At 47.8% G+C, this 18,109-nt stretch overlaps 1 protein-coding gene and 1 long non-coding RNA gene across 5 annotated transcripts in view; one reads left to right on the forward strand and one right to left on the reverse strand.

Annotated features, from left to right (window-relative positions):
- Positions 1-18,109, forward strand: part of LOC307209207 — a 232,941-nt gene that overhangs the window by 34,787 nt on the left and 180,045 nt on the right. The gene's annotated exons all lie outside the window — the stretch shown is intronic.
- DDR1 (discoidin domain receptor tyrosine kinase 1) overlaps positions 64-18,109 on the reverse strand; it is a 107,007-nt gene continuing 88,961 nt past the window's right edge. For 3 of the 4 annotated variants that reach the window (XM_079959455.1, XM_079959454.1, XM_079959453.1), the window contains exons 12-18: positions 14,347-14,457; positions 13,624-13,862; positions 10,243-10,370; positions 8,728-8,928; positions 7,286-7,520; positions 4,384-4,533; positions 64-3,512 (exon numbers count right to left, since the gene is read on the reverse strand). In XM_079959455.1, the coding sequence (XP_079815581.1) occupies positions 3,372-3,512; positions 4,384-4,533; positions 7,286-7,520; positions 8,728-8,928; positions 10,243-10,370; positions 13,624-13,862; positions 14,347-14,457 (1,205 nt within the window). In that variant the 3' untranslated portion in view covers positions 64-3,371. The remainder of the gene's footprint in view (positions 3,513-4,383; positions 4,534-7,285; positions 7,521-8,727; positions 8,929-10,242; positions 10,371-13,623; positions 13,863-14,346; positions 14,458-18,109) is intronic. The other variant, XM_079959456.1, reaches the window with a different exon arrangement.

An 18,109-nucleotide genomic window follows, 5' to 3' on the forward strand; every position in this document is an offset into this window, starting at 1 on the left:
TCAGCAGCGCCACATTCCCCTCCCTCAGCCCCACCCTGATTCAAAGACAAACTGTGACAAAAGGACTGTACAAAATGCAAAGCGCTTTATTCACCACATAAATGGAAAGGACTAAAAAAAAAAAAAACCACCCCCAAACATCTATATATTAGTGTAAAAATTCTGTCTTTTTTCTCCTGCTTTTCAAATATATACACATCCTGATGCACAGTACAAACGAGACGCAAACAGCTACAAGTATTCCCCAGGGAAACGCACACACAAAAAGGCATTCGACAAGATTGCGTAGAGGCAACAAATCAGAGAAGTAACGCCGGGCATAACACACCCCTGAAATTCCTTGAAATAGAAATATACATCTAGTTATGATGAGTCATTTCACACCATTGAAAATATGTAATTAAAAAAATTAGTTTGTCCTCGTTAAGCAGAAGCAAGTCATGACTAAGGCTGCAATCCTATGTGCGCTCACGTGAAAGAAAACCCCCTTCAACTTACGGGGACTTCCTTCTCGATTGAACGTTTTAGGATTGTGGTGTATATATCCCATTGAAAACAATGGGATCGGACTTATGCTGCAAACCCCCTGCAAATGGACCTGGGCGTTTGCCCCAGTGAACTAAGTGGAACGTTGAGTGAGCAGACGTTGGCTTGCACTGCCCCGGCATCATTTCTGAAGGACGGTGCTTGGTAGATTTCATTGCCATCTTTGTATTCTCTTGGTTACTGCTTTGATAATCTGCCACCCCCTAACTTATAAATGCTCTCTGCAACTATCTATTCAAAAAGCTTTAAATTTTGAAAGACGCTTGATGAAACGGATCCGCTCTTAGTCGACGGGAAATGCTACTTTTAACTTTAATTAGGAAACCCAATAACACTGGGAGGAAGAAAAAACATTATTTCCCTCTCCTTCCCACTAAAACGGGGCATTGGCACCGGCAAAGCTTATTGCATGGGTTACTTGTTAAGAGGAACTTCCTGTGTAGAGACACCCCCTGATCTAGCACAGATCGAAGCACAGGCTTCTATGCGGACAGATCCCACTGCCGCTGAGCACGACCGTGGTGCTGAGTTTCAGGCTACGTCTCGGGGGAGTCTCCACAATGGAATCGCAGAGAGAAAGGGGGGGGGGATTGATCGATTCCCTCAGCACCTCTGCTTGCTTTGAAAAAGTGCGTCCCTTCGCCACTGCTTCGTGCAGTACAGTATCTACAATCACATCACCTCAAGTCTCCAGGAAAGGGAGGGGAAATGAATTCATGAGATAGGAGAGCCGGGCATGGCACGGATCTGTGGCACGTGGCTAAGGGAGAACAGAAAATCGGCCCTTTTGGAAACCCTGGGTCAATTCCCTTTTAGAGGTCGGGCCATGATTGTACCCAGCCCAAAGCCTCGCCAGATCTTGCCAGCCTGGTCTCCTGCCTCTTTGCCTCATCGAAGTGGGCAAGACCAAGAGGTATCCCCCCACTCCCACCCCACTTACCCCTACAGAGCAGCTAGTACTGGTTTCTCCCAGTTACAATGGATTGGCGAAGTACCCTCAAAATCATTTCTTCCAGCCTCTCCAAACATCCAGTGCTCAGTTAATCCCAGTGTGCTCAGAACAAAGGGTCCTTATTGGTTCAGCCAGTGTCAGTCCAGTTGTGAATGAAACTCAAAGGCAGAAATGTAGCCCCCCAGGTGTGGAGTCGCCCACACCCAACTTTCTCAGGAAGGGATGGCAGTTAAGAGAGTCACACTCTCTGGGGCAAGAGTATGAATGGGTGGGAAAGAGAACATAGACCAAGTTCTCAAAGGGTAAAATACTGAGCCTCCATAAAGCAAGGTTGTGGTGATGGGGGGAAACTTTTTGTTACCCCCTCCAGGCTCCCCCTAACTAACACTAACCATTTGCACCCACGATAGCTGGAACATGCACAGTCAGAAGAGCATGAGACTCTAAATTTCAGGGTCGTGGGTTTGAGCCCCAAGTTGCGCAAAAGATCCCCGCACTGCAGCAGAAAAGACTCACAATTCCACAATTCTAAGAGACCCTTGCATGCGGTTGTTCTGCCTACTGCTATGTGCAAATGTCTGAGGATGGGAGCATCCACCAAGTGTCTGCATCAAAAACGGGATTTTGGACATGGCTTCTCCAGCCCCTCCTGAAATCACACACACACACACACACACACGGGAGAACGTATTAGAACATAGGCACATCTCTTCCTAATCCATCTGGCATGGTGGGCTGTATTGAGGGGCAGTCACCTACACCCAGAGACAGAGAGAGACAATAAGGATCCACAGCTGGAGGTCTGTAAAGTCGCCCATATCCTAGCTGGTCAGGTGGAGAAGGCTACACCTTCCTGAGGCTCCTAAACCTCGCTCTGAGACCTTGGCCAGCGGGATCCTGGTGTTTCATGGTCCTCGGGGGAAGAGGTGCTGCTCCACCGAAAATCTTTCATAATCACAGCACTGTCACATTGGCCCAACAGAATGAAGTTCAGAATGGAATTCATTCTTAGTTTTGGGGGATGTTCAGAAGTGTCCTGCATAGCTTTATCTCAATAACGTTACAGGAACCCAGTAAAGTAGGGAGATGTCATTACACACACACACCCTCGATACTGCAGCTGAGGGGCCAAGTTCATACACTTAGCCATCTATCGTAGCTGCAGGGACACTGTACCTAGCATGGAACTGCCCAGATGGAAGCGAGTGGATGAGCATTCTGTCTCCTTGGCCAATCAGAAGACTTCATGTAACCTGGCACAGTGTTGATAAAATGAGGTTAGGGAGGGCCTTCTAGCAGACCCCAACAACAACCCGTGCTGCCTTAGTGGGAGGCTCATCTCACACTTTGAGAACCTGGATATACAGGGGAATAACAGAAAAGGTCTTCAGATGAAACGAATTCAGTGGAAACACAGTCAACATGTGGGTACTGGTGAAGTTTGTTCAGATTAAGGCAGATTGATTGAATCAAAGTAGAAGTGCATCAGACAGGAAGAGGGGACCAGGACGGGAAGAGAATTGGGTACGTATGTGAATAGGTAGGCCAGAAAACAGAGAAGGGGAAATGTGATGGAAATGTATGGCAGTGCTGAATCATGAGATGTTTGAGAGACTGATAAAGATTAGCAGAAGAGAGTGATGGAGCAATTGGGGTAGGGAGAGCGAGAGAGAGAATATCAAATTGAGGAGTGGATGGAGAGCAATGGGTGGACCAACCAAGGCTGAGTCAAGGATGGGCAGACAAGATGCCCCCCGCAGGCACCCCAGAGCCTGAGGCCCTCTTGAGTTACATCCTGCCTCCTCCCTCAGCAGTCTCTGTGGCGCAACCCGAGTCCTTAAACATAATCTCCGCTGGCTGGCACCAATCCGGTTCACACCATATTGAGGGCATCTTCAGCCAGGAAGCGGTGCAGCTGTTGGAAAGAGGGGCGGTCCTTAGCCTCTCGCGCCCAGCACCTCAGCATCATCTCGTAGACAGCCAGCGGGCAGGCAGGAGGACGAGAGAGATAGACCTGGGGAGGGAGGGAGAAAAGGGAGGATTACAAGGCAAGTCATGTGACCAGGAGGAATGGGAGGAGCTCGGAGAACTGGAGGTGCAGGTTGGGGGGCGAGAAATTGGGCCCATGGGAGGAATCCAATTTGGGGGAGGGTCCCAGTGGATTGAGAGGAGGAGCTCTGGATTAGAAGGGAAGTGCTAGTGAATGGGTGTTGGGGGGGGGAGTTTTACAGCATCAAGGGATGGGAGCTTCTAAGCACATACTCAGGAACATGTAAATAACAGGACCTGGGCAGTGCATGTGGCTAGCATGAATAAACACAAAAAGAACACTGGTGGTTCTACCCCCAAGCGTTCTCTAATCTCAGCCACCTCATGCAGAAGGAAGTTCAGAAAGCTTTCACTGGTGTTGTTGTTGTTGTTGCTATGGCTAAACAACCGGGGGTCAGAAGTGATCCACTGCAGGAGAAACCCCCCAACCCTTTTGGAGCCCAGGGGCTCATTTGGAAATCTAATAAACCACTGCGGCGAAAGAAAATAACCCATTTCACTAACTGACGATGCTCTCTCTCTCTCTCAAGAAAAAAGGTAACACAAAAGAAAACAGAGACCACAAAAATGTTCATGTAACCTCCCAATCAAACAATGAAAACACCCACACCTACCAAGTTAAAACAATAATAATCATAATAATGGAGGGGCAGGTGCCCAGGGTTGTGTGTCTGAGAGTGCTATTGTGCACATAGGTGCCATGTTGAGGAACCCAGATCCTTTTGCAGATCACCCAGAAATCTTCTCATAGCTCCTGATCTGCCTCCCACCCGCCCCAGCGGCACAGATTCCTGGAGAAGTCATCGCCTCCAGCCAGACTCCCCGATTGTTGTTACCTGCTTGCCCTGGTGCCGGAAGAACTCGCCGGCGTTCTCGATGACGGCTTCGTCGGTGAGCTGGCTGTAGGGCTGCTCCTGACACAGCATAAGCACCTCCCAAAGTGTGACGCCAAACGCCCAGACGTCGCTGGCTGTGGTGAACTTGCCCTGAGGGAAACAGAGCAGGAAGGTGAATAACAGAGGCCATATTTACTTCTTGGTGGTCCTGGCACTCCCCACCCTGTTCATCCCTCAATTTCTGCCTTCGTCCTCAAGCACTGGGCGCTGTGGTGTAAACCACAGAGCCTTGGGCTTGCCGATCCGAAGGCTGGCGGTTCGAATCCCTGCAACGGGGTGAGCTCCCGTTGCTCGGTCCCTGCTCCTGCCAACCTAACAGTTCGAAAGCACATCAAAGTGCAAGTAGATAAATAGGTACCACTCCAGCGGGAAGGTAAACAGCATTTCCATGTGCTGCTCTGGTTCGCCAGAAGCGGCTTAGTCATGCTGGCCACATGACCCGGAAGCTGTCTGTGGACAAACGCCGGTTCCCTCGGCCTATAGAGTGAGATGAGCGCCACAACCCCAGAGTCATTCACGACTGGACTTAATTGTCAGGGGTCCCTTTACCTCAAGCACTTAGAAGACCTAAGCCCCAGTCAAAGCAGTGTCGCGTCACTTTAAAACAGTGATGGCTCCCTGCAAAGGATCCTGGGAACTGTAGTTTGTTAAAGGTGCTGAGGGCTTGTTCCCCTTGCAGAGTTACAGTTTCCAGAGTTCCCTGGGAAGTGGCACTGGCTGTTAAACCACTGTCATGCTGGACTGCAGAGGAATGGTGACAGGAACCAGCTGGGGAAACCCCCAAGGAAAGAAGACTCAGAGCCCGGGGATTGGTGGTGGGACAACGATGAGTGGCCAGAGGGAGGAGGAAGTGGCGGAAGTTGAAGAGGGAACAGGGAAAAGTGAGCTGGGAGGACTCAGAGTCCTTTTTGTTGGGCGTAATTCAGAGGGAAATTCCCAGGTGTCAAAAAAGACTATTTATGTATGCCACTACTGCGGCCTGTGTTTTGTTAGCCCAATGGAAAATGAGTGAGGTCCCAACCAAAGAATAATGGCAAATTAATGCTGTATTTAATGCTGTATTGTTTTTTAAATATTTGGCTGGGAGCCGCCAGCCAGATGGGCGGGCTATAAATAAAATATTATTATTATTATTATTATTATTATTATTATTATTATTATTATTATTATATAACTTAAACTGATGGAACATGCACAGCTTGCAGATTTAGCATATAGAATAAGAGAACAAAAAGAATGTACGTTTAAAGAAGACTGGAAAATGTTTACTGGATATATGGGTGAAAATTGTGTTCATTTTAAAACACTGGCAGCAACAAGATAAATTCAACAGTGTAAATAAGTTTTGATGGGTGTAATGATGGATTACTGAATGGTTTAGTTCATGTAAAATATGAAGGGATGTATGGTATGCAAAATGAACCACGGAAAGAGAAGAAGGGAACTCACTGATTTAAGGTTGTTTAAATGGGTATTTTGAAATATAAATTAGAAAACTTGATAAAAATTATATTAAAAAATAAATAAATAGTGAGCTGGGAGATCCAGTGGCAGAATCAGAGAGGCAGAAGCTGGAGCAGGAGGGTGGGAGGAGTGAGGGGAAGAGGAGTCAGACTTCCAACAGAATTAAGTTTTAACTCCAACTTGCACAGTGTTGTTTACTACCGGCTCACTCCTGACCACCACTCTGAGAACTGAAGATCTTTGAGGGAAACAGGAGCCCCACCACAGCTCTCAGCACCCTTAACGAATGGCAGATCCCAGGGTACTTTGAGGGAAGCCATGCCTTTTTAAAAAGGGGTGTGGTATCGCTTTAAATGCACAGTGCAGGCGAGACCGTCCATCTTTAACATATCAAACTCTCAGTCGTTTTTGCCGCCCACCGAAAGCGACTCCATTTTGAACAGGGAAACGGCAACTAACAGAGGCGAGGCAAATAAAAAGGGAAGAGGCAAAGCGTATGAGACGACCCTCAAAGCAGGCATGGGAAAAACCTTTGGCTCTCTCCGGATCTCATTGGGGGAGTTGTAGCCCAGCAACATCCAGCAGGCCACAGGCTTCCTACCCCTGCTTTATAAAAATTTTATTTTATTTTAATGTATTTTTAATCTTTGTTGAAAGCCGCCCAGAGTGGCTGAGGAGACCCAGCCAGATGGGCGGGGTAGAAATACAGTGAGCCCCGCAAAACGAATGCCTCGCAAGACGAAAAACTCGCTAGACGAAAGGGTTTTCGGTCTTTTGAGGTGCTTCGCAAGACGAATTTCCTATGGGCTTGCTTCGCAAGATGAAAACGTCTTGCGAGTTCTTGCGATTTTTCCCTCCCCCCCCCTTTTTCTAAGCCGCTAATAGCGCTAATCCGCTAAGCCGCTAATAGGGTTGCTTCGCAAGATGAAAAAACCGCAAGACGAAGAGACTCGCGGAACGAATTAATTTCGTCTTGCGAGGCACTACTGTACAGTGGTTGTTGTTGTTGTTTAGTCGTTTAGTCGTGTCCGACTCTTCGTGACCCCATGGACCAGAGAACGCCAGGCACTCCTGTCCTCCACTGCCCCTCAGGTTAAGTACTTAATTCGTTCTGGAGGTCCGTTCTTAACCTGAAACTGTTCTTAACCTGAGGTACCACTTTAGCTAATGGGGCCTCCTGCTGCCAGAGCACGATTTCTGTTCTCATCCTGAAGCAAAGTTCTTAACCTGAAGCACTATTTCTGGGTTAGCGGAGTCTGTAACCTGAAGTCTATGTAACCTGAAGCGTATGTAACCCAAGGTACCACTGTAATAAATTATTATTATTATTATTATTATTGTTGTTGTTGTTATTATTATTTGTAAGCGGTGCTCTCACCATAAGGATGCATTCCCAAGCCATCCAGCGAATCGGCAGCACTGCCCGGCCCTGGATGCGGTAATAGTCCCCAGCGTAGAGGTTCCGGCTCATGCCGAAGTCAGCAATCTTGATGGTGAAGCCTTCGCCCACCAGGCAGTTCCGCGTCGCCAGATCCCGGTGCACGAAGTTGAGGGAGGCAAGGAAGGCCATTCCTGAGGCAATCTGGGCTCCCACGTGGACCAGGGTAGGATAGCTAAGTAGCAGAAAGAGAGAGAGAGAGAGAGAGAGAGAGAGAGAGAGAGAGAGAGAGAGAAAGGCACGTCAGGAACACTCCCCTGAGACCGATGAGATGCAAGTGATATTCCCATCAGACACTGGGGTACCTCTATAAATTGCCGGCCTCCAGGGAAAGCAACTAATCAAGTCGGGATGCAATTGAATGGGACGGAATTTTCCCTCAAGATTTTAGTGAATTATGAATCCAGAGCATAGCTGTCAACGTTTCCCTTTTTTATGGGAAATTCCCTTAGGATTCCTCACAAGAAAAGGGGAAAGTTGACAGCTATGATCCAGAGGAATATCAAAGCTCACTCTTTGCTGGCAGGCTCAGAACTTTTTACTTTGGTAGGTCTTGGCCGGGGAGCAGGGTGGGGAGAACAAAATGCCACACATATTTTGAAATGCGTACAGAGACTTCGAAATTGAAATTCAACCTTTGAAACTAAAGACTCAGGTAGCTGCTTTTAAAATGCTCAAAATACGTGAATGTAGGATTATTTGATACTTACCAATAGGGTGGAGGGAAGTCCAGGACTAACTAAAGTCCAAAGGTTTTTTTTTTTCTGTTTTTTTTTCTTTTTTTTTCCTTTTTTGTATATCTACATGTATGCTTGTATATCTACATGTATGCTTTTGTATATCTACATGTATGCTTGTAAGTTGGGTGATATGATGATCTGTATAGCGTATATTTGTATAGACATGTGTATTTTCAAAACTTGAATAAAAAGTACTTAAAAAAATAAAAAATAAAATGCTCAACTACAAAGCCTTGTTCACGAATCCTCAAGCTACACTGTTTAGGCACCGGCTTGCCAAACACAATACTTTTCTACCACTTAAAAACAGTAACGGCCCTCTTAAATGCAGAAGCAAGTGCTGGTAAAAAATTCTGAAAGGGTAGTCTCTGTTAACCCCTTGCCTCGGAAACGTCCGAAAAATAACTGCTGCACCTGAAATGCACACCTGACGACCGACGCCATCAGGGCAGGACTTCCAAGGCAAAACGGGTTGGATTCTGCTGCCATGGAATCACAGTTGTAAGGGACCACGAGGGTCATCTAGTCCAACCCCCGGGCAATGCAAGAATCGTTTTGCCCAACGTGGGGTTCGAACCCACGACCTTGAGATTGTGCATCTCATGCTCTACTGACTGAGCTACCCTAGCTTGGAGTCGGTACCCGATTGTCGGCTTCCCGCTGGGGCTCCCGCCCAGCTTGTCTTCCATCTCATGTCCGCTGAGGAACTGGTTGAGGTCTCCGTTCTCCATGTACTCTGTGATCATGCACAGGGGGTCGTCTCTCACACAAACGCCCAGGAGCCGGACAATGTTGAGGTCCTTCAGTCGAGACATGATCTTCACCTCCTTCAGGAAATCGTTCCTTCACAGGCAAGAAGGAGATGTTACAAGGGATAAACAAATAAAAGGGTTCTGCAGATCGAAAGATGAAGGCGCAAAGAAAAAAAGGGTGGTTGGCGAAACCTGACAAAATAATAAAACAAAACAAAATAAAATTTTATTTTATATCCCGCCCTCCCCAGCTGAAGCCGGGCTCAGAGCGGCTAACAACAATAAAAGTAACACAGCATTCTAAAATCAATTCATTATAAAATCAAATTAAAATCAAATTAATGGCAACCATTGGGCTAGAGTTCTGTGAGGATTACCAAAGGAGGGGGTCAGGCTGTGCCCTGGCCAAAGGCCTGGTGGAACAGCTCTGTCTTGCAGGCCCTGCGGAAAGATGTCAAGTCCCGCAAGGCCCTAGTCTCTTGTGACAGAGCATTCCACCAGATCGGGGCCACAGCCGAAAAAGCCCTGGTTCTGGTTGAGCCCACATCTGGCAACCGTGAAGCCCGAATTCTGCAAACTGGTACAAATTAGGCAACTGACAAAATCCCGATTGCCCAGAAACGTTTGGGAAGTGCTGCCTCAGCACTTGTGACAAGGTGCCCCACTCATAGCATCTCCCAGGCTGGTTTCAAGCAGAGGAGGTGAGATAGTGGTGGTCACAGGAATGGGGCTGACTCTAGCTGTTAGGTCCCTGCCTAACTCAGGGCCTGCAGCCCAGCCAGGGACAATCACATCCCTTAAATCACATCAGCCCCTGCTCAAAGGCAAGTCAGAACAAAACTGGAAGCAGGAGAATAAAGATATAGAGAATAGAGGGAAATACTGAAGTGATAGGACCCAGGATTGCAGAGATCCCATTAGCAGATGTTTTGAACGTGAGGTTAGATAAATCTCTTCCAGAAGAGGGCCAGACAATCCGTTAAACCAGGCATAGGCAAACCCGGCCCTCCAGATATTTTGGGACTACAATTCCCATCATCCCCGACCACTGGTCCTGTTAGCTAAGGATCATGGGAGTTGTAGTCCCAAAACATCTGGAGGGCCGAGATTGCCTATGCCTGAGTTAAACTGTGGAACCTGCCCCCCATAGGAGGCAGGTGGCGGCCACCAACCTGAATGGTTTTATTATCACATTTTTGTATTGCGTTAGATTGTTATAAGATGTACATTTTTTGTTCCTTCAGCTTGTAAACAGCCTTGAGTATTGTAAGATAGAAAGACGGTATACAAATTAAAAATGATAGTGATGAGGCATGGGCAAATTTTATGGAAGATCAGGCTACCAAACTACACACACACACACACACACACACACACACACAGGCAGAGAGGTTTGTACACTTACCTGGCATTCTTAGTGGCATCAGAGCGTAGAATCTTCACAGCCACCAGCAGAGGGCGCCCCTTGCGCACATTGAAGGGGAACTCCAGGCTCGGAAGGTCCTGAGGGTTTTCCACTTCACACAAGTGGACCTTTTTAAGGGAAAAACAAACCTGGTGACTCTGGGAGGAAGGAAGAGAATAAGAAACCAGCATCTTCTCCCCTCCCCGCCCCTCTCCATCACTTGGTCACTCCATCACAAAGCAAGCAGGGCCAGTTGTGACATTCCCACACTTCATGTGAAAATGCACTTGCCAACTGTTGGGTGTTTTACCTGCCTATTCGGTATTTTAGCTCAGGTTTGGTAATCAAGTAAGTCTGTGAAAGGGACACAGGTGCCACTGTGGTCTAAACCACAGAAACTAGGACTTGCCGATCAGGTCGGCGGTTCGAATCCCCGCGACGGGGTGAGCTCCCGTTGCTCGGTCCCTGCTCCTGCCAACCTAGCAGTTCGAAAGCACGTCAAAGTGCAAGTAGATCAATAGGTACTGCTGTAGCTCTGGTTCGGCAGAAGCTGCTTAGTCATGCTGGCCACATGATCTGGAAGCTGTAGGCCGGCTCCCTCGGCCTATAAAGCGAGATGAGCGCCGCAACCCCAGAGTCAGCCATGACTGGACCTAACGGTCAGGGGTCCCTTTACCTTTAAGTTTGTGAAAACTGCACATGTTTGTCAGGTGTTCCCCATCCCCTCCTCCATTGACTCCATTCCCTTGATCAGTTAAGCTCCACCCCCTTGTGGCCTAAACTCGCCAAGCTCCACACCTGACTCCAAAATTGGTACTTATGGCCCCACCTACTGACCTGTGGCTCCACCCGGTGACCAGATATGTTTGCCTTAAGCAAAAACAAAACAAAATGTCCCACCCACCCGCTCTGGGCTTCACAGCACCCTCCATCCTTTCCAAATAAAAAATAAAAAAGGGGTCAAAAGCCAAAGACTTCTGGAAATCTGCCACAAGGGCAGGGAACTTGTGGCTCTCAAGATCAGCCCCAGTCAGCATTACCAGTGCTCAGGTATGATGGGGTTGTAACCCAGCCATACCTGGAGAGCACAGGCCATCTCTACCCTTGGGGGTCCCAGCTTCCCAGCCTCTCAACTGTTACGTCTTTCCTGGCCTTGCTTTTCCCTAGATATTCAGCTTATTATTTACACTTGCTTCACCACGTGGCGTAGGTCATAAACAGAGGAGCTTTGTGAAACAGATTTGTCCTGAGCAGACGGGAAGTCTTCCAAGTGCAAAACCTCAGCATCCCTTAGCATGTTCTCGCCTGACATTTTTAAAGCCCTATGAAAGTACGTGTAAACTAAGAAGCAGAGGTTGATGAACGTATTCCCACAAAAGAAAACTGCCCACTAAGAACTATGGAGCCTTGGCGATGCACTTAATTATAGGGCTGACTAACTAAGGAATTAGTGATGTATGGAAGTGAGAGCTGGACCATAAAGAAGGCTGATCGCCAAAGAATTGATGTTTTTGAATTATGGTGCTGGAGGAGACTCTTGAGAGTCCCATGGACTGCAAGAAGATCAAACCTATCCATTCTGAAGGAAATCAGCCCTGAGTGCTCACTGGAAGGACAGATCCTGAAGCTGAGGCTCCAGTACTTTGGCCACCTCATGAGAAGAGAAGACTCCCTGGAGAAGACCCTGATGTTGGGAAAGATGGAGGGCACAAGAAGAAGGGATGACAGAGGACGAGATGGCTGGATAGTGTTCGCAAAGCTACCAGCATGAGTTTGATCAAACTGCGGGAGGCAGTAGAAGACAGGAGTGCCTGGCGTGCTCTGGTCCATGGGGTCACGAAGAGTCGGACACGACTAAACAACTAAACAACAACAACTAAGAAATGTCAATTACACAGCATGGAGACACCAGGGAAGAAGGACGAGGGCAAGCAACGCTGCCTGAATAATCTCGGTTCCATGCATACAATTTCTGTTGCTGTAATGGATTTGAGCATGGTTTTTATTCTGAGAATCATTTGCAAGCTGCTTTGAGATCCTCTCGGGTCTGTAACATAGGATATGATATTTCTCAATATTTTTTAAAAACTTTGCACTTTACCTGTATTGACTATTGGAAAGGCAGTAGGTCAGTTTAATCCCCAGCATCTCCCAGGGGCATTGAAATTCTGGAGAGATGCTACTGCCAGCAAGGCCGGGAGAAGGCAATGTTGTGATTGTCCAATGTTGTTGGGACTCCAATTCTAATCAGCCTCAGATGGTATGGCCAATAGCCAGTGAAGAGGATTAAACTAATTAGCTGATTTGTTACAAAAGATAGCTCCAATGGAAATAAATAAAGCATACATTTAAACCAGCATAAAAACAAAGCAAAGAAGCTCATTCATATTTTAAAAAGGCAGGGCTAAGATATCTCACCCACTGAAGGAGGCCCCAGATAACCAAAAGCCCAAGTTCTTGCCTGGTGCCTAAAGTTAAGTAATGACGGCACCAGGCGAGCTTCCCTGGATAATGCATTTCACAAGAAGGGAGCCACCACTGAAAAGGCCCGTTCCAGACCTCCCCTGGAAGGGGCACAGAGAGACAGATTTGGGGTGGCATTGGGTGCCACGCTGCAGGCACAAGACAATGGTCTAGAATGGAGCACGAGAGGTGGGGAGGAGGCACCAAATTATAATGCCACGCAGGGCACCGCTGAAATTTGAGAGCCCAAAGAAGGGCTCAGATGACTCTTTTCGCGGGTGGTGGGGGCTGTTATTAGGTTGTTTTTATTCTGATCATATATGTTGTGATCTTTTCTGTGAACCACCCTGAGACCTCCAGGTATAGGGTGATGAAGAAGAAAAAGAAGAAGAAGAGGAGGAGGAGGAGGAGGAGGAGGAGGAGGAGGAGTTTGGATTTGATATCCCACTTTATCACTACCCTAAGGAGTCTCAAAGCGGCTGACAATCTCCTTTTCCCTTCCTCCCCCACAACAAACACTCTGTGAGGTGAGGGGGGCTGAGAGACTTCAGAGTGACTAGCCCAAGGTCACCCAGCAGCTGCATGTGGAGGAGCAGAGATGCAAACCCGGTTCACCAGATTAGGAGTCTACCGCTCTTAAATAAATTCAATAAATAATCATATGGGGAGAGGTGGATGACAGGAGCTGAAAATTCAACAGGATGTGGAGAGAACCACTTTGGATGCCCCTGACAGGCAATGCAGAGTTGGTGCACCAGAGGTCTAACTCAGCGAAAGGTACTTTTCCTGTGTCCCTTCTCCTTGTGTTCTGCTGTTATGTTTATTTAGAAGTCCATCCCGCCTTCCCCCCGAAACAATCATCTAAAGCAGCCTTCATCACCTTAAAAAATATCCTTCTACACCTACAGATGGACTCACCTCTCCAAACTGGCCTTCGCCCAGCTTCTCCTTGAAGACGAGCCTCTCCCGGGGGAACTCGCCCAGCGCCATGTCCTTTCCAGCGAGGGCGTCCACCGCGATAGCCGGGACCGCGTAGGTGTTCCCACCAGTCACCCCTTGCAGGTTGATGATGTCGGCTTCAGCGTAATGCGGAACGTTGTTCTGGAAGCCTGGCTGGCTTCCCGCCGTTTCCGGTTCCATGTAGTCAGCGCCACACGCTGTGTGGAAGGAAAGACAGGGGTAAGGGAAACATGGAGCGAGTCCACTTTGCCCAGCTAACGCGGTGAGATTATTTGCCCCGCGCTGAGGATGGCTGCTTTTTGCAGGGACCCAGCAGCCGTGTCAAATGCAAGAGCCAGTTGGATCTCAGCTCTGGGCAGAAGGGACCCTAAACAAATCCTCGCCCCCTCCAGCCACCCCGGAAACTGCTGCGTCGCAGAACCTGCAAAGCGGAAAGTTGCAACGTTGTCTGAGCCAGAGAGAGAGAGAGAGAGGTTAGCCATGCACAGGATAGACAAGAGGGAAATGAACTGGGGACAGACATATGGTGTGTGGGGAGGGGGGGTGGGAAGAGAGATGGAGACAGACAGCGCCCCCTGGCAGGAGAGGGGGAGAAATGGCAGTAGGCAGAAGGTTCTCTCAGCTTGGAATGTGGCCACCCAGGATTTTCCCCCGTCGCGCCCTCTTGGCCGCCCTCCTTACCATTGGTGTTGATTGGCTTAACCCGGTTGGGTGGCGGGAAAGCAGGCCTTCCCATTGGCTGGGCATAAGTGGCCAGGAAGAGGTGGTAAGCCGGGTTGCTGAGCAGCAGAGCTGTCGGGAGAACGGGGAGGGCGGGCGGAGAAAACAAACGGGACGGATGAGGAACGGACAGACGGATGGAAGGACGCACACGGAAGGGAAGGCGTGACACAGAGAAGAGGCAGCGCTTTAGGGATCCCTGTCCCTTGCCGGGGCGCTCTCGTCCCAAACACAACAGCCAGAGACACAGACACCAAATGACGTGTAATATAATAATGGGGACACGCCATCGTTAGCGCTTCGGAGAGAAGGAAGGAGTCTTGTCCAGCCCTCCTGCACTAACTCACTCCAAGTCCTTGCAAGGAAGCCAGTAAAGCCCTATGTGGCCTAGGACCCATGTACCATAGCTGTCAACCATCACCAGCCACACCCATAGCTGTCAACCGTCCCTTATTTGGCGGGAAAGTCCCTTATCCCAGCGCTGTGTCCCGCTGCTGTCCCTCACTGATGATGTCCCTTAAATTTCCCGGGTTTCAAAGGAAGCAGCTCCTCTCCCTCCCTCCCTGCCGGCCAGGGAGGAGGGAGGCTCCAACTGTGTTGCTTGGCTGCGTTGCTCACCCAATAAGGAGTCTAAGAACGACTGGGGGGTGGAGCTTGCATGCCTTGTGCTGATCAAATCGGCCGCGTTGCCTGGGGACTCGCCTTTGCTCAGGGCTTCCCAGCGGAGAGGTGATGGTGGTTTCCCCTGCTGCATCCCCTTTGCCGGGTTGCTGCACTATGGGAACCACCGCTTGAGGCTTTGTTTGGCTGCTGGCTGACTAAAATCCCTTATTTTGGCTGCTGATCCCTTATTTTCGAGGCTGCTGGTCCCTTATTTTCAAATCTGTAAGTTGACAGCTATGCCATGTACCTATGGGACCGCCTCTCCTGATATGCCCCGCAGAGGACCTTAAGGTCCACAAATAACAATACTTTGGAGGTCCCGAGCCTCAAGGAGGTTAGATTGGTTTCGGCCAGGGCCAGGGCCTTTTCAGTACTGGCCCCAACTTGGTGGAACGCTCTGTCACAAGAGACTAGGGCCCTGCGGAACTTGACATCTTTCCGCAAGGCCTGCAAGACAGAGCTGTTCTGTCTGGCCTTTGGTTTGGACTCAGTCTGACCCTTATGTTTCCCTCCCCTTATGGTCTTGATTTATCAGCTACTTTAAAATGAGGCTGCATTTTAAATTGCATTTTAACCTGTATTTTAAATTGTTGTTTTTTTCTCCCCCCCCCCCCTTTTTCCCCTATTATGTTTTTATTGTGATTTTATTGGTGTTAGCTGCCCTGAGCCCAGCTCTGGCCAGGGAGGGCGGGGTATAAAAATTATTATTATTATTATTATTATTATTATTATTATTATTATTATTATATTCCTGTCATCTCCCGGTTGGGCTGGGAAATATCCCCTGTCTGATATGAGAGGTGGAAGAAACCAAATGTCAAGTAGAAGGGTTCTGGAGTAACCATCCTTCAGGGGTTTCATGTCACGCTCCGGGAGAGCACTTTCGCCAAGTGATCCTTCCCTCCGGCAATCTGAAGTGGTGTGGTCCAAGAAGAGCTTCGCCAACTTGGCTCTCGTTCCTGTAAACTAGGCCTTGGGCGACAACTGTAACTAATCTCTGGGTAGTTGGCAGAAATGTGGGGTTCTCTGCAGGGTGGAGTGTGTATGTGTTGAACACACAGTAACTACAGGGTGGGGGCACAGAACAAAATGCGGTAATGGTGGGAAGGGGCAGCCACAGTTGTAACGTGTGGTGTAGTGGCTAAGAGCGATAGACTCGTAATCTGGTGAACCGGGTTCGCTTCCCTGCTCCTCCACATGCAGCTGCTGGGTGACCTTGGGCCAGTCACACTTCTTTGAAGTCTCTCAGCCCCACTCACCTCACAGAGTGTTTGTTGTGGGGGAGGAAGGGAAAGGAGAATGTTAGCCGCTTTGAGACTCCTTTGGGCCTCAAAGCAGGATATCAAATCCAAACTCTTCAAATGAGTGGAGAACATACAGGATCCTCATACTCTCTTCCTCGTCATATTTTTCATTTTTTTAGATGTTCTTTTTGCTTCCTTTCCCAGTTCTCCTCTCCATTTCTTCCTCTCTCAAGATAACGGAAAAGCACTGAGCAAAGCTAAACGCTCGTCAAAATGACGTCCCTCCTAGACCTTGACTTCCTAGATGTCAAAGAGAACAACAACTACCAGACCTTTAGAAGACATCTAAAGGCAGCCCTGTTTAGGAAAGCTTTTAATGTTTGATGCATTGCTGTATTTTAATATTTTGTTGGAAGCCGCCCAGAGTGGCTGGGGAAGCCCAGCCAGATGGGCGGGGCATAAATAATAAATTATTATATTAATAATATTAATAATATAATATAATAATTTATTATTTATGCCCCGCCCATCTGGCTGGGCTTCCACTCATAGACTGCACCACTCATAACCACAGACAGTGTCACGTTATCAAATGCTCATCCGTGCAAAAGGTTCTTCCTTGCATGTAGACAACTAGCACATAAGGAGAGAAACCTACCCTTCTTCTTGGTGTGCTAGTTCTCTACTTGCAAGGGCTCCTTTTATGCAATGAAGTGTTATAAAAGCTAGACCACCGTTCTGCTGTATGAATAGGTATAGGCCCTTGTGATGGTTTTGCTGGACATATAGCTTGGCCCATTGGTTCCTGGCTCCTTTTAAAAACACTGCTTCCTTCTTTCCTTCCTTGAATGTCACCCAGACATTCACAGCTTGCTATCAGTTCACAGCAAAAGCCCAGTAATATACAGCATATTGTATTGACACATGCAAGCCAACCACCCCCAAGAAAACACCTAAAATTTTGTGGTGACGTTGGGCTCATCTACTTTGTTGTTACATCTCCTTCCCACAAGCCTTGGACACCCACACCCCTTTCTCCCTCTGCCTGGCCTTCTAGACATCCCAAGAAACCCCACACAATTAGAGAGCTCTTCTATTATTATGAGAGTTAATCACAGGGGCTCCACAATCTGAGCCATTGCTTGCCGGAATTGCTGAACTAAACTCCAAGAGACCCTTGCATAAGATTAGCAGTGTGTTCCACCAGTAAAAGAGGTGCCTAAATACATTGCAGAATTATAGTGGCTGGCAGTACTGCACAATAAAGCGGCACACTTCAGTTGGGAAACTAGTCAGTAAAGCTCTCCTTTAACGATGTGGTGAATTTTAATCCACGTTTAAAAGGCCTGCCTTGTCGTCGTTTATTAAAGGCATTTTGTCTCTGGTTTGTTACTCTAATGGGAAATAAAAATAAAATATTAACGACCCCCTTTCCTTTTAACCACAAAGTGGTAGTTTTGGCTTGTTCCCAACATAAATATCTCTTCACAGTACCATAAAGCGTCTCCATCTTTATTAACTTTCAGGAGGAATTTGAAAACATTCCTGTTTCCCCAAGCACTTGATGGCTTAAGATTACTGTTGCTGAAAAGCCCTGAAATCGCTGGGTGGAATAATTTAATTTTTTGAATAATTAAAAAAAAACCAAAAAAAAACCCCTGCAAGTGGTTTCAAAAGGTTTTTAACGGTATCTGCTTTTCTATGTTTTTAACTGTAATTGTTTTAAGACTATTTTAGAACGTTTTCATTTTCAAATTGTGTATTTGTTTGCAATCCTGGGTAAGATATAAATTCAATAAATCAATATGCGAGCACCT

Source organism: Podarcis cretensis, assembly GCF_951804945.1.
Source record: "Podarcis cretensis genome assembly, chromosome: 2".
Lineage (NCBI taxonomy): Eukaryota > Metazoa > Chordata > Lepidosauria > Squamata > Lacertidae > Podarcis > Podarcis cretensis.